Source organism: Pristis pectinata, chromosome 37, assembly GCF_009764475.1.
Source record: "Pristis pectinata isolate sPriPec2 chromosome 37, sPriPec2.1.pri, whole genome shotgun sequence".
NCBI lineage: Eukaryota > Metazoa > Chordata > Chondrichthyes > Rhinopristiformes > Pristidae > Pristis > Pristis pectinata.
Window position 1 is genome coordinate 8,837,402 of NC_067440.1, and position 16,596 is coordinate 8,853,997.

The following is a 16,596-nucleotide window of genomic DNA, read 5'->3' on the forward strand; positions in this document are numbered from 1 at the left end:
AGTGAAGTTATCAGAAATTACAGAAGGATTTTGATCAGCTAGGCAAATGGCTTTCAATTCAGACAAGTGAAAGTTGTTGCATCTCAGCAAGTAAAACCAGGGTAGGACTTATACAATGAATGGTAGGGCCCTGAGGAGTGTCGTGGGACAGAGGGACCTAGGAGTACAAACACACAGTTCGCTGAAAGTGGTGTCATAGGTAGATAGGTTGGTGAAGAAGGCGTTTGGCACGCGGGCCTTCATCAGTCAGGGTACTGAGTATATGAGCTGGGATAATATGCTGCAGTTGTACAAGATGTTGGTGAAGCTGCACTTTTGAGTATGGTGTACAGTTTTGGTCACCCTGTTATAGGAAAGATATCATTAAGCTGGAAGAAGACTTGCCAGGACTCGAAGTCCTGAGTTATATGGAGAGGTTGGGCAGGCTGGACTTTATTCTTTGGAGCACTGAGGGGTGACCTTAGAAAGGTGTATAAAATCAATGAGGGGCATAGATAGGGTGAATGCACAGTCTTTTTCCCAGGGAAAAAAGAATCAAAAATTAGAGGGTATAGATTTAATGGAAAGATTTAAAAGGGCCATGAGGGGCAACTTCCTCACACAGAGTGCATACATGGAACAAGCTGCCGGAGAAAATAGTTGAGGGAGCTGCAATAACAACATTTAAAAGACATTAGGATGAGTACATGGATAGGAAAGGTTTAGAGGGTTATGAGCCAAACTCAAACAAATGGGTCTGGCTTAAGTGGACACCCTAGGTGGCGTGGATGAGTTGGACCAAAGGGCCTTCTTCGGTGCTGTGCCAATTCTATGTCAATTCCATTCCCTGGCATGGATTGCCTGCATCAGATGAGTAGAAACATTAAACAATTGGAGAGTGGCAAAGAAAGTTGAAGCATTGAACCAATAATTAATTTATTTGTAGATATTTTCCTTCCAAGTCATTCATTTGCTCTGTAATTAAATGTCACAACATCTGATGTGCATAAAAATGTCCATAGGACCTCTCGTAGATAAGAGGGAACATGGGCAACAGTACAGAATTTTCACTTGGAGCTCTCCAAGACAGAAAAATACAATAATCTGAAAATCGATGATGGTGGTGGAGGCGTCAGAAGTCCAGGCGAGAGAATGCAATGTGCAGAACACATCACAAACCTTTATCAAAGAGTAACTTTTTTTTTGTAAAGGTAACAATTCAAAAAGACCTGTATTGTAGAAGTTTCACTCCAGGGAAGTGAATTCAGAGTCATGACCAGCAAAACTTAACAAGGAACCTAAACTGAAAGCACAATGCTCAGATGCTGGAAATCTTAAATACAAAATATTGGAAAAACTCAGTGGGCGAGGCAGTACTTGTTCAGAAAAAGAGATAAGGTTTCAGGTAAACAACCTAACATAGTTCTTTCGCATGTTCACAGATGCTGCCTGACCTGCCGACTATTGTCAGTGCTTGTTTCGTTAATAAAGTTTAATGATTATGGCAACATTCTTCCCCCCCCTCCCCCAACACAAATCAGGCAGAAGATACAAAAGCCTGAAAACACGTACCACCAGGCTCAAGATAATTATAAGACTATTGAACAGTACCCTAGTACGATAAGATGGACTCTTGACCTCACAAATATATCTCAGCATGGCCTTGCACCTTATTGTCTGCCTGTACTGCACTTTCTCTGAAACTGTAGTATTATATTCTGCATTCTGTTATTGCTTTTCCCTTGATCTACCTCAATGCACTGATGTGATGAAATAATCTGTATGGGTAGCACGCAAAACACAGTCCTTCACTGTACCTTGGTACATGTGACTATAATAAACCAATGTAACTGCCTGGAACCCATTCTTCAGTCACTATACCTTTAATAAATAATCACAAAACTCTTCTCCACACAGCCTCAGCAGTCAGAATGATACCATACCACAGCTTATTCTCAAGGTGAGGATCCAGCCCTTTTTTTTTAGAAAGCTTAGGGACTGCTGGTAAGGATGGGGTTAAGTGGTGCTTTTAATTTCTCTCACACTCTGTTGGTGGAGGGAAGGAGAAGGGGGTGCAACTTGATGCCAGGGCTGGTGGAGCACCCTCTTGTGAAACACATTGATCTTGAGAGTTTGACAGCTCCAAATTACCTCTGTATGAGCCAGGGCTACTTCTGTGTGGAGTTAAGACCCCCCCACCCCAGGACATCTCAACAAACCAGAGGAGACACAAGAGACTGCAGATGCCAGAATCTGAAGCAAAAGAATGAACTGCTGGAGGGACTCACCAGGTCAGGCAGCATTTGCAGGGGCAAAGTGTGGGGTGATTGACGTTTCAGGTCGAGACCCTGCATCAGAGGGAAGATGTGAAAGAACTTGCATTTATGCACCACCTTTCTTTACCTTATAAAGTGCATCCACAGCTAATGAAGACCTGTTTTTTGTCTGTCACACAGAGGGAACTGTGGCAGATAATTTGTGTACTGCAAGTCCTCACAAACAGAAAGATAGCGGTGTTGACTGAGGATTATCAGCCCAGGATACTGGAGAGAACATCCTCTTGCTCTTCTTCCAAAGCATTGCGAGTTCCTTTACATCCAAGTGAAAGGGCAGATGGGAGGTGTGGTCTCTCAGCTGATCGACACCTTTGCCAATGAAGTAATTCTGTGGTGCGGGGAATGACTGAATGGATCATGGGTTCAAGTGGCTCGAGCGGCTCTCAAAACCCAGATCCTCTGACTCCGAGGAGCGTGATCAAAACAGCCAGCACACGATTTAGGACAGACTTCAGGATGTTGACACTTGAACATCCCAGCCTTGGAATCCCCTGGGCAAACGTCGTGATAGTAGGAGAAGCTTCCAATGGTACCACTAGCGATACTTGTGAGTTAAGGTATCACCATCCTTGTGTCTATTTAAATAGTTTGTGTGTATTAAGCTTATTTAAGTATGTTACAACACGTCTTACTTTTGATGTCCTCTGCCATTGCACATTAGTTGGAGGATACAATTCCAAGTAATTTTTTGTTTTCCCCCATTGTGGTGTGGCCAGTCTGCTGCTTAAACTTACATAAATGTTCACATAGTGCAGTGATTGATTCCAACCTGCGCCCTGCCTCAGGCATCAGTGTGGCGCTAACCCCAGATGCAGGATGAAGAGTTTGGCTGACGTATGCCCTACAAAATAAGAAATCTTAAATGGAAAAACTCTGCCATCTCCATGACCTGCTCTGCTGTTGCAGCTCCCCCCACCACACACACATGTACAAACACAGTGCAAAGAAACTGCATGACCACACCTCCTCTCTACTACAGAGCTCTGCTCTGGTTAGAGGTACAGTTATACAGCAGGGAAACAGGTTCTTTGACCCAACACATCCATGCCAAACATGCCTATATACCTGTGTTGTAATTGTACCTGCCTCTGCCACTTCCTCTGGCAGCTCGTTCCATATACCCACCACCCTCTGTGTGAACAAGTTCCCCTCAGATCCCCTTTAAAGTCACTCCTCTCACCTTAAATCTGTTGCTCCTATTTACCCTGGGAAAAAGACTGTGACACTTCACCGTATCTATGCCCCTCCTCTCTGTAAGTGTCACCCCTCAGCCTCCTACAGCCTATCCAGCCTCTCCTTCTAACTCAGGCTGCCCAGTCCCATTAACCTTTAGGGAACATAAGGGTTCAGGTTAGGGAACACTGAATTAAACCTTTGCTGCAACAAAAAAAGTTTTCTTTAATTCAATTTATTGCTCAATGAGGGTTTTGTTAGCTGCAATGAAGGACCTGGAGACTGTCTTTCAAACACAGGTCTGTAAAAACCAGTAACGTTTAACAGTTAGATCGGGTCAATGGAAAGGAATCTGTTAAATAAGCTATGTAAAATTAAAAATCTCTCAAAAACCTGAGCTCATCGACGTGGCAATGATTGACTTGTGCGATTCAGCTTGTTAAAACAAGTGCATCTTTAGAGGGAGGATATCAATGAGCTTCCTTTGTACCACCCCACAAATGTTAAAGGTTTGCCATACTTGGAACTTTCATAATAGAGTTCTTTAGGCACCTACTTCTTTGTTAACTGGGGGAAGAGCTGTACTCCCAAGCACAAACCTCAGTGATTTGTGTAGAAGGGCAGGAATTGATTGTAAACCAGCCAAACTGCAAGGCTGTGTGCCCATGCAGGGAGAGAGTATGCCTGTGCACGTGACTGAAAGGGGAAGAGAGGCTGGGAATGATCAAACGTCTACAACTGGCTGGTGTGGCAGGACCAGTGCGACATTGTAGAGGGTAGTCTGACTTGTCACCGACCCGGTGCTGGAGTTCCATCGATACTTTCTCAACCCCATTCCTGTCTGGACCCTGAGGTGCTTAAACTTCCTATCCTGAGTTGCAGCGGTCAGGAGTGGAAAGGGGGAAATTCCATCCCTACCAACCCCATCTCCATCTCCACCTCCCCCAACCCAAAAGGTAGGCTCTGGGAGAAAGGCAGGTCTTTCACCTGTTGAACTAGGCAGACAAATGGGATTAGTGTAGATGGACAAAAAGGCTGGCACGGACATGGTGGGCCGAAGGGCCTGTTTCTGTACAGCTCCTTGACTTTAAGTAAAAGGTAGACACATGACGGTGGGTACTGGAGGGTTTCAGCACAACACCAGGTGACTGACCTCTGGGTCAACACTCACTATGGGAACAGGAGATGAGTTCCCTGAAACATCCACTACCATCAACTCACACCAAACTCCTCCCCCCACCCTGCAATCCCCGAGATCCAGGAACCCCAAGGTTCAAACAACAAGGTCCAGTCCTTCCCCGATACATCTCCAACCCTCATCTTCAAAGGAGCCCCGTCCTGGGGGTCTCCCTCAAATGGGAAGGGCTGGAACCAGAGGAAGCAAGGTTAAAGTCAGAGCTCAGTTGTTGATGGGTGACGTCAGGAAGCAATTCTTCAGCGAGAGACCATCGGAAATCTGAAGAAGCCTTTGAGACTAGGGTGGGGTGAGGGGAGGTAATCAGGGGACTGGGGCTAAGTTGGAAGTTTGGGACTGGTGGAAGTGCTTTAGCAGAAATAAAAACCTGTAAGCTCTTTCCCAGTGAAGGATGTCCCAGTATGTCTTGCTGATAATGAAGGAACTTCTGAAGATTAGTTGCTGCTGCGTTGCAGGAAACGTGGTGGCCAATTTGTGCACAGCAAGCTCCCACGAACACCAATGTGATAATGACCACATAACCTGGGCCTGATGGTGCGGACTGAGGTCTAGAGATTCAAGGCGGATTATTCACGATCTGATTGAGAGGTCGAAGGACCAGACAGGTCACATCCCTTTGAACTATGCTTAGGGAACGGGGTGTTTCCCTGGGGCAAAGGTCAGAGGACAAATTAACAGATTAAAGTCAACTTTCCCGATGGGATAATGTCACGCATACACGCACTCACATTCTCAAAACCACACTGTCAGTGGGCCTCTCACCCTTGACATTCAGCCAAAGTAAAAGATCAACCTAACCCGTGACTGGTCAATAGTAGATTCGGTTATACATTGTGCTCCCAACTCCCTCACCACCAACCACCCTCACTCTCACGTTTTATACCCCTGGCAGGTAAGGCTAAAGGAGTCACCATTTTATTGATCCAGGAAGTAGCGCTTGTAATATTTGTTCATCTGCTCCAGGAATATGAAGGTGAGGACCGTGTGCGGTCCCAGACGTGCGTAGTACGGAGTGAAACCCTTCCAGAGGCTGAAGAACCCCTCGTGTCGGGTGACCTTTAAGAGGACGTCCTGGGAGACAAACGAGAAGCAATACAGGTCATTTAGGGGTGGGATTCAGCCCTTTTCCCACCCTGTCCCCAATACCCTTTGTATCCAACAATCTGAGCATCCATCATCCTCTAAAGAACTCCAAAGATCTACCTCTTCACTCTCAGACATTACCCCTTGGCTCTAGACAAGGCCTGTCAGAATTCAGCCCATCGTTCCCTTAAGAACAAATCTAAGGTCGACGTGTTGAACCATTAGCTATTGTCCCACATAACCTCACCGCCACCTCACCCCCCCCACCCCCCCGTCCACCCCTACTGTGAGACATCAATGAGAAGAGAAAAGGCTGCCTCACCAATCCATTCCTGTACTCAGGTTTGCCATCAATTGTCCGCATATTTTGAATTCTGCAAAATAAACAAAATAATGCTTTAATTTCTCGGCAACGTCCAGTTTAAACAGAAGAGAGGGTGACAGTAGCAGGCAACAGGGCACGGAAGTGCTCTTTTTCACCATTACTAAACTCTCTCCCCACCCCAACTGCCCGGCAAGAGTTACCCAGAGCTGGTTGGTTGCAGAAACTTTATTACCAAGTCCTTGGACTTTAGAAAGACCCTGAGCAGCCTCAGTAAATCTAGGTGAAGATGCCTCTCACAGTGGAAGATCCACCATCAGAACCATCAGAGCAGGAGATATCATCCTTGGTCTCCCTCTCCCGTTCCCTCCCCCATCCCTAACACTTTTATTTGCTGCTACTTCTGCTGGGGTTCGGGTTGGCTCTTGCACCCCATGGCCATTCCATCTTCTCCGGTGTGGTGGGGGCCTCTTGCAGTTATGCATCTGTGACCGTGTCACTACTTGGACTAATTACATGAAAACACAGGGTCAAGAGCTACAGCCACCTCAGTACGACGACATATGTCCGTGTAAAGGCAATGGGCAGGATTGTCAGCTCCTCATCCATTGTTGCTTCCCCTAGGGTAGAAGGAAAGGCTGAGGAGCGAGTGGGAGGCGCCTTCAGCATTGAGTGAGGGGCACCTTGGATGATACTATGCAGCGAGTCATATTGTCAAATGTCCCACCCTACACTCCCAATGAGCTGACAAGATCACAAGACAAGGGAGCAGAAGTAGGCCATTCGGCCCATCGAGTCTGCTCCGCCACTTCACCATGAGCTAAACTATTCTCCCATCTAGCCCCAATTCCTGGCCTTTTCCCCATATCCCTTGATACTTTGACTAATTAGATACCCATCAATCTCTTCCTTAAACACCCCTGTTGTGTAACAGATTCGAGGGTCTCAAGGGACAAGGACTCTGGACACAGTCTTTGGAGTTAAGATGATTTATTTATAAAAGACAAACACGGGACAGGATAATAGGAACAACACACGCACACTGGTGATCACGAACGTGGGGAGGGTGGATCGCAACAAGGGTAAGATATGCACACACACACACACCAAACTGGGTACAAACGATCAAGGAAGAAACAATACGATGCCTGCCACCCCTCGACTCAGTGCAAGCACAGCTCTACACTACCGGGAATCTACTTTAGGACGCTCCTAACCCTGTGGAAGTGCACACTCTTACCAATGGTCTCCTTAGCGTTGTTTCACGATTCCTCACAGCAATCAAGAGAGAGAGAGAACCACGCACATGTGGCACTCTTTATAGTGCTGGAGGGCTGGGTGGTCCAGCCCAGGTAGCTCAAACAAACCAATGGCCCAAGGCCAGGTACGAAGGTGTTTACAGAGGCCAATGGTCAAATGTGGACTAATGGATGGATGGAGCCAGACCTTGATTGACAGTGATGCGTCTTTCGACCAGGTGATCAGTGGTGTCATGTGACAGCCATGACCCTTCACAATACAACCCCCAATGACCAGGCCTCCGCAGCTGTACGTGGCAAAGAATTCCACAAATCCACGACCCTCTGGCTGAAGAAATTTCTCCTCATCTCTGTTTTAAATGGGTACCCTCTAATTCTAAAACTGTGCTCTCTTGTCCTGGACTCACCCACCAAGGGAAACAACTTAGCCACATCTACTCTGTCCAATCCTTTCAACATATAAAATGTTTCTATGAGGTCCCCTCTCATTCTTCTGTACTCCAGTGAGTACAGTCCAAGAGCCGACAAATGCTCCTCGTACGTAAGCCCTTGCATTCCGGGAATCATCCTCGTAAACCTTCTCCCTCACCCACATCCCAACACGTGCAGGGTTGTAGGTTAATTGGCCATTGTAAATTGCCCCTAGTGTGTAGGTGAGTGGTAGAGTCATCGCAGAATAAAAACACTGGTTTAATTCAGGATTAGTGTAAATGGGTGGCTAATGTTTAGTGTGGAGTTGGTGGGTTGAAGGGACTGTTTTATCTCTATTGTGTGCAGTTCTGGTCACCCAGCTATAGGAAGGGTATCATTTAGCTGGAAAGGATTCACGAGGATGTTACCGGGACTGCAGGGCTTGAGTAATAGAGGCTGGGATTGTTTTCCCTGGAGCGTAGGAGGCTGAGGGGTGTATATAAAATGATGAGGGAGTAGATAAGGTGGGTGGTCACAGTCTTTTCCCCAGGATAGGGGAGTCTAAAGCTAGAGGGCACAGGGTTAAGATGAGGGAAAAAATTTAAAAGGGACCCTGAGGGGCAACTTTTTCCCCGTAGAGGGTAGTGGGTATACGGAACAAGCTGCCAGAGAAAGTTGCAATTATAATGTTTGCAAGACATTTGTAAAGGTACATGGATAGAAAAAGTCTAGAGAGATATGGGCCAAAGGTAGGCAAATGGGACTAGCTCAGATAGACATCACGGACAGCATGGATGAGTTGGGCCGAAAGGCTTGTTTTCAGGCTGTATCACTCTATGACTCTGAGACTACACTGTCCCATCACGCACTCCCACAACATAGACAACGTGGGCTAGATACAAAGTGAAGTTGTGTCTAAAATAAACAGGTTAGGTACAGAGTAAAGTGCTCCTCACACCGTCCCTTTGAACACTTTAGGAACTTAGCTGATTTTCTTACCTAGTTTTTGCAATGTCAACTGGCATGGAGGCAGCTGTTGTCACAAGCCCGCTAATCATACTGGCACAGAAATGGCAAAGGATGTTATCGTTGAAATAACCTGGATGCACAAAACAAAGCACAATTCAGAAATCTGCTCAATGCTCCCCATGAGAGCTGGAGTACAAACACTGGGTTTGGGAACATATAAATGGACCACATATCCTGTGAGACACCTGTCAGACATTGATTAACCAGCTTCTAAAACAATCATGTTGGATATTGTTCCGTATTTGAGAGTTCAAACCCTGTTGTAGCAAACATTGTAATAATGCGAGCTACTCAAAATTACTTTTGAATTGCTGTTAAACCAACAATGTATTTATAAAGCCTCTAACATATTAAAATATCCTAAGGCACTTATAGTGTTTTCTGTGCTACATATATTAGGACAAATGATCAAAGGTTTGCTTAAAAGGATAGGTTTTAGCAAAGACGTGGGGGAGAGAGAGGCAGAGAGGTTTGGGAAGGAAATGCCATGGTCTAGGACCTTTCTAGCAATGACTGGCTCTTGCAAGCAATCAGAGACCCGAACTGTCACTGAAGAAAAAAATCTGCAGCTGTTGCAAATCTGAAACAAAGGCAGACACACGCTCAGCAAGTCAGGCAGCATTGGTAGAGAGAAACAGAGTCGACATTTCAGGTTTTAGATGAAAGCTCATCATTCTGAAATGTCAACTCTGTTTCTCACTCCGCAGTTGCTGCCCGACTTGCTGAGCATTCCCACTATCTTCTGTTTCTGATGTTAACCATCAGCTAGTTGGGAGTAAGCGAGGTTCTGATAACGGAATTGCTCAGGTGAAGCAGCCTGTGAACTAAGGGGTTGTTTGGAGCCACTAAAGTTAAGCAGAATAAATACATATTGTCTCAGATGCTGGTAGAGAAAAAAATATAAAACTATTGCACTTAAAGCACGTACTTAAAGTTGGCGAAGGCCAAGAGCGATTTGATAGTGTGTGGCACAGTGGTGCAGTTTACAGTTAGAGCCATAGAGCATGGAAACAGGCCCTTCGGCCCAACCAGTCCATGCTGACCAAGACACCCATCTAAGCTAGCCCCACATCCCTCTAAACCTTTCCTCTCCCATGTATCTGTCCAAGTGTCTTTTAAATGTTGTTAATGTACCTGCCTCAACCACTTCCTCTGGCAGCTCGTTCCATATACAGAACACCCTCTGGGTAAAAAACTGCTCCTTGGGTTCCTATTAAATCTCTCCCCTCTCACCTTAAACCTATGCCCTCTAGTTCTTGATTACCCAACACTGTAAAAAAAAGACTGCATGCATTCACCCTATCTGTGCCCCGCATGATTTTATACTTCTAAGATGTTGGCTGCAATTAGTTCCTTTCAGTTGTTTCTTTGAGGTGATCAGCAGATTCCCATTCCCCAGTTTCACCCCCTCACTCTATGTCAACCTTCTGTCCCTGAATCCTTCTTTCCAAGTCACACGACAAACCCTTGCAGAGTCACTGACTCACAGTTCTACTAATTGCACCACTGTGCTTGGGTTAGGGGTTGCCACTGCGGGAGGGAGGGAGGGAGGGAGGGAGATGGCATGCAAAGGATGAAACCTTACCTAGACCCAAGAGGAACTGCTTGGACTGAGAGTAGGAAGCCAGCTGGGCTGCATTCACCACCACAGCTCGAGCCATCGTTGGGACACAACCCTGGAAAAACCGTTAACAAGGGAGAGTCTGAGTTACTCTGATCCAAAGACAGCTTCAAAGAATGAATGAAATGCACATCACTAGTACGTTATACAATCTCAGAGTACCCCAGTGAGCTTCACAACCATATCTGGACGTGTCACTGATGTTGTAATGTACAAAACAGGCCAGCCAGTCAGTGCACAGCAAGCTCCCATGAACAGAAATGTGACAATGTCAATATCAACTGACGTTTAGTGATACTGAGCGACTAGTAATGGCCTATGTGCTCTTTTCCCAATTTCACCTTGGGATCTTCTACTTTCACTTTAGTGAGAAGGGACACAGTCTAACACCTCACCCAAAAGGCAGGAATCCGATGGTGTTCTGGGCCAGCTGCGCTTTTCTCAGACTTCTGTAGGGGTGGGGATCTTGAACCCACAATCTACTGACTTGAGAGAAAAGGGAGCACGACCCACTGAGCCATGGCTGACGTTATAGTGGAGTTTTCTCTTCCCAGCGTTTACGTAATCAACCTTTTGGTGATTGAAGGTTACTTCAGAACCAACGCCTATGTAGTGAATACTGAGAAGAGATAACAGGAATAGCCTTGTCATAGACATGCTCAGCTACTTAAGAGCTTCCCAGGATTCTAAAAAGGAATGACACTCCTGGTGGTCACTGAAGGACTGATGTCTTTAAAGTCTAATTTTGAGGTGGACACATGAAATGGTTGGATAGTTTGGATGCATTTAACAGAAAGTTAGATACATTCATGAAGGAGCAGTTTGTGTTGACAGGATGGGATGAGATAGCACGTGTGGGACATTTTCATGGAGAATAAATCTAGCCTGGACCTGTTGAGGTGAATGGCCTATTTCTGTGCTGTAAATTCTCTACAACAGCCTTGCCTTGCACACAGGTCACTGCTGCTTCTCAGTCACTGGTTCCATACTCTGCAAGTCATCAAGTTGTGTTTACGATGTGGTGGGCCAGCTTCCTGGACGGCTCAAGAAGACAGCCAGCCACATTGGTTTAGGAAAGGCGATTAATAGCGACCTTGACAGTGGTGCCCATCTTCTGAAGTCAACAGTTAAAGGTACTGGGTCAGGTGAGTTGGAATCCCACTCTCAGCACAAATGATCTCTGCCACAGGATGGTTCGATGTGGAGGAAAGCTGCCACCACCACCGTGACATCAGGCACCCTCTAGTCTGTATGGTGCGTGTAACACGCCCTCTGCTCTACTTGATTAACAGTTGCTGGCATCTCAGAATCTGACCACAATGCCTACCTACACTAATTCCTGGAGCAGGAGAATGAGGGGAGATCTTATAGAAGTACACAGAATTTTGAGGGGTATAGATAGGGTGAATGCATACAGACTTTCTCCCTGGTGGTAGGATTGGGTGGTAGGATATAGGTTTAGGGTGAAAGATGAAATATTTAAGGGGAATCTGAGAAGGTGGTGCGAGTGTGGAACGAGCTGCCAGCAGAAGTGGTAGATGCGGGTTCAATTGTAACACTTAAGAGAGGTTTGGATAGGTACATGGATGGGAGGGGATTGGAGGGATAGGAACCAGGTGCAGGTAGATGGGACTAGGCAGGAGATCAGGTCGGCATGGACTGGATGGGCCGAAGGGTCTGTTTCTATGCTGTAGTACTCTATGATTCTGTAATTCTGTTTGTCTCCATTTGGTCTATATCCCTCTACACCTTTCCAATCCAAGTACCTGTCCAAATGCCTTATAATAATCTGCCTCCACCACCTCCTCTGACAGCTCGTTCCATTTACCCACCAACCTCTGAATGGAAAAACTTACCCATCACAATTCAGTGCGTAATTAGTAATAAGGAATACTGGGCATCTCATGAGCAACCTGGTTTGGACAGTACTTCCTGCCACCCAGAAGGACGAGAGTTGGGCTGCAATGGGAATGCCATCACTTACAAATTCTCCTCTTAACCACACGCCATCCTTATTGGGAAATATTCTGCTGCTCCTCCTAAACACTGCAACTCCCAGCTCCTTAAACTCCATTCACAAGGGAATGCAGCTCACCAGTATTGTCTCAAGAATAATCAGGAATGGGGAATAAATATTGATAGTGGGGACAGAACCCATATTCCACAGAAGTTTAAAGATGCCTCTGGAAGCATAATTATTTGTAAAGTCTTCCCGCCAGTATTCTAACATTCAGTGAACTCTGGAAGTGTCATTACTTGTAGGGGGATACCTGGGACTGTTCGAGTATTATTTCTGACTCTCCAGAAGTGTCAATATCCCAAAAGAGCAGTGAGGGGAGTGGGGAATTCGATGCCCCAAGTATGTGCTGAGTCCGGGTACTGCATTCATTTTTGGCAGGTGTCCTCCAGAATCTGCCAGCATCTCAGTGGGTTGGAAAGTTACAGACTAGGGAGGGGTCAGAAAAAATTGCTCTTTGGATCGTTAATTTGAACAGTGACTGGCTTTGGCAGCAGAATCTTTCATCTCCACAAAGGAGAGAGAATTTCTAAAGAGTGGTGTTTGTTCCAACTACACTCAAAAGTGGATCAAAGCAGGAAGGCGAACCCTCACCAATTCCAGCATCTTTCTCCCAATGGTACCCTCTCTCCAGGGACCTCATTTCCTCCTTCCGCTTCTTTCTTCCCCATGACCCCACATCCTCCCATCCCACAGACTCACATAGAACATAGAAAACCTACAGCACAATTCAGGCCCTTCGGTCCACAAAGCTGTGCCGAACACGTCCCTACCTTAGAAATTACTAGGCTTACCCACAGCCCTCTAGTTTTCTAAGCTCCATGTACCTATCCAAAAGTCTCTTAAAAGACCCTTTCGTATCCGCCTCCACCACCGTTGCCGGCAGCCCATTCCACACACTCACCACTCTCTTAGTAAAAAACTTACCCCTGACATCTTCTCTGTATCTACTCCCCAGCACCTTAAACCTGTGTCCTCTTGTGGCAACCATTTCAGCCCTGGGATAAAGCCTCTGACTATCCACACGATCAATGCCTCTCATCATCTTATACACCTCTATCAGGTCCCCCCTCATCCTCCATTGCAGGGAAAGTAGCTTGACAGATGTCTCCCTGAGTGTGGATATTGGGCGAGAGCAGGTACAGGAAGCCATTTGACCTCTTGGACCTGCCATTCAATTAGATCAGGACTGATCTGCATTTATTCCATTAACTTGCCTTAGCTCTATTTTGGGTGAGACTAGGACATAGGTTTCAGGGGAAAGGTGAAATACCTAAGGGGAATCTTGAGGGGGAACTTCCTGAGGTGGTGAGAGTGTGGAATGAGCTGCCAGAAGTGCTGGAACGCACTGCCAGCAGAGGTTGTGGGGGCAGATACATTAGGGACATTTAAGAGACTCTTAGATAGACACATGAATGATAGAGAAATGGAGGGCTATGTGGGAGGGAAGGGTTAGATAGATCTTAGAGCAGGATAAAATGTCGGCACAACATTGTGGGCTGAAGGTCCTGTACTGTGCTGTAGTGTTCTATGTTCTATCCCTCCTTACCTTTAAACAACAGACATTATACTAATCTATAGGCTATCCTGTTTAGGAAGCCTGATTTATTGTCACCCCTGCATATGAACAAGTTTCCATAATATCAAATTCAAAAGTCCAATGTACTTATATACATTCATTCCAACAAACGGCAGAACTAGTTTTCTCCCTCTCTCTCCACTTTTAGTAATTGTTCTTTCTTATCAGTCTTGTGTGCTTTAGATGCCAATCTTTGCAATACTGTTACCATATTGAGTGATTTTCATGTATTTTCCAACTCATGGACAAAATCAACTTAGGGATAACTGTTAAAATGGAACCCGTTCATTTCCTGGGGATGGCCTGCAATCCTTAACGTCCTTGAATTGCCAGGCTTGGCGAGCGGGGAATGACTTTTACCACACACCCCTTGAGCAGCTTAGTTCTAACGTTAAGATAACATCTCCCCCATTCTGGACCCCATGCACTAGAGGAACTAGCTTTGCCATGGCTACCCTATCAAATATTTTACACAATTAGATCAGTTCCCCAGGTAAGAAGTCGTCCGCCCACCCCACCCACACCGATCATGCTTCCTTGTTAAATAGCCTACTGATAAAGTGCCCCATGGTGAGGTGTCAGAATCAGTAACTCCACAGCCAAGAGATAAAAACTAATTACAGTAAAAGTCTTAATTTTTAAAACAATTGTCTTCATTTCAGCCAGAGAGCATGCACCACCAGACTCAAGGACAGCTCCTATCCCATGGTTATTAGACTCTTGAATGAACCTCTCACAAGCTAAAAGATGAACTCTTGAACTTTTAAATCTTTCTATCTACTTTGTCTACCTGCACTGCACTTTCTCTTTAACTGCAACACTATATTCTGCATTGTTTTCTTTTTGCTATTTGGATGTACTTATGTACAGCATGATCTGTCTGGATGGCAAGCAAGACAAAAGCTTTTCACTGTATTTCGGTACATCTGACAATGATAAACCAGCCTCTTTCCAGAGAGAAAAGGAGCATTACGTCTCTCCGAACCATGCCTTTGGGAATGAAGGGAAGGTTGTAACATCCAGCAGAGACGTCCCCTCAAAATACTTTTGAGACCATTTAATGAATTTGTTTCGGGTGAAATGGCACGTGCAAAGGAACAACCAGGCCATTCAGCCCCACATCTGCTTTCCCATTCAATAAGATCATGTTAACTCCACTTTCTTGTCTTGGTCAATAAAGTAGCCCATATACCTTCTTTACCTACCTGTCCTGCAATATTAAGAGATGAGCACACATTACTCCAAGACCTGATACCCATATTCCCACTTACCCAAATCTTAAATACATAACTGCTGAGCATCTATAGCTTTCTGGGGAACAGAATTCCAAAGATTCACTACCTTTTAGTTGAACAAATTCTTCATCTCACCCCTAAATGGCCAGCCTTGTACCCTGCCACCCCCATCCATTGTTCCAGACTCACCAGCCCGGGAAAACAGCATTGCACATTCTACTTGGCATTAACCCTTGCAGACAGATGTGCTCCTTGGGGTGAACTTACTCGCCAGAGTGTGAAGACACCCTCCTCACGGGTAATGCGAAAGAGCGCGTTAAACACATTTGTATAGCCCCTACGTTCTGAGACAGGCAACCTAGAGAGAAAGAACATCCACACAATTGTGTGATGATTGAAAGAGTTGCTTGTTACAAGTTCAACAATTAAAATTAATCCCGATAAAATATACCTCAGCTATGACCTGTATGACCTCTTGGATATCCAGTGCTGATGAGTAAAGAACTTCCTTCCAAGTTCCCAAATGGAATTATTGGTTGACTGCTTTAAATTTAACCCTGGTTTTGCTCTCCCATCCCATCGTCTTCACATCTATCCCACCGAATTTCTTTTGAAATTTAAAAAGCTACTGTGACATCTTGGTCTTTATTTCCAGAAACAAGTCCCAGCCTATTCAGCCTTTCCATGACCCAGAAGAGAGGGAGATGTTGGGTTAACCAACTTAATTGACTAAAGTTTTCTTCTCCACACAAGGTATGCTTTTTTTTTGGATTTCTTTCTCAGGGTCCAAATAATAAAAAAAATGGTGCAGGAAGAGGCCAGTCTAGTGTTTTTTGCTGGCTAAAAATGGACTTTAATTTAATCCTGCTTCCCACCTCTGGGTTTACAGAGCAACCAACAATCTGCTGGAGGATCAACATCTGTGGGAGGAAAGGAACCGTCAACGTTTCGGGTGGAAACCCTGCATCAGGACGCCGATTCCTTTCGACAATTCCTTTCCTCCCACAGATGCTGCTCGACCCGCAGAGGTCCTCCAGCAGATTGTTTGTTACTCCAGATTCCAGCGTCTGCAGTCTCTTGTGCCTTCTGGGCTTACAGAGTTAGGAAACGAGACCTGAAATGCAGTGGGGACTTCTGCCTCCATCACCCGTTTAGGCAGAGAGTTCCAATCTCCCAACACTCATTCTGTGATTTTTGTTTTCTTAACCCCCTTCTAATCCTTCAAACAATTAGCTTAAATCCCTAATTGGCAGTGCTCTGCTAGGGTAAACATAATCCATTTCCCTTATTGAGGATTCCCAATTTTATACACCTCAGTTATATCTCCCTTCAATCTCCCAAAGAAAGTAACTCCAGA

The 16,596-nt window shown here is 45.5% G+C and overlaps 1 protein-coding gene across 2 annotated transcripts in view; it reads right to left on the reverse strand.

The window, feature by feature from the left end:
• Positions 1-890: 890 nt before the first annotated feature.
• The window catches only part of slc25a11 (solute carrier family 25 member 11), a 30,524-nt gene continuing 14,818 nt past the window's right edge, over positions 891-16,596 (reverse strand). The window contains exons 4-9 of one of the 2 annotated variants that reach the window (XM_052044483.1): positions 15,507-15,597; positions 10,373-10,463; positions 8,758-8,857; positions 6,089-6,140; positions 5,595-5,754; positions 891-3,156 (exon numbers count right to left, since the gene is read on the reverse strand). In XM_052044483.1, the coding sequence (XP_051900443.1) occupies positions 5,599-5,754; positions 6,089-6,140; positions 8,758-8,857; positions 10,373-10,463; positions 15,507-15,597 (490 nt within the window). In that variant the 3' untranslated portion in view covers positions 891-3,156; positions 5,595-5,598. Of the gene's footprint in view, positions 5,755-6,088; positions 6,141-8,757; positions 8,858-10,372; positions 10,464-15,506; positions 15,598-16,596 lie in introns of both variants that reach the window. The other variant, XM_052044482.1, reaches the window with a different exon arrangement.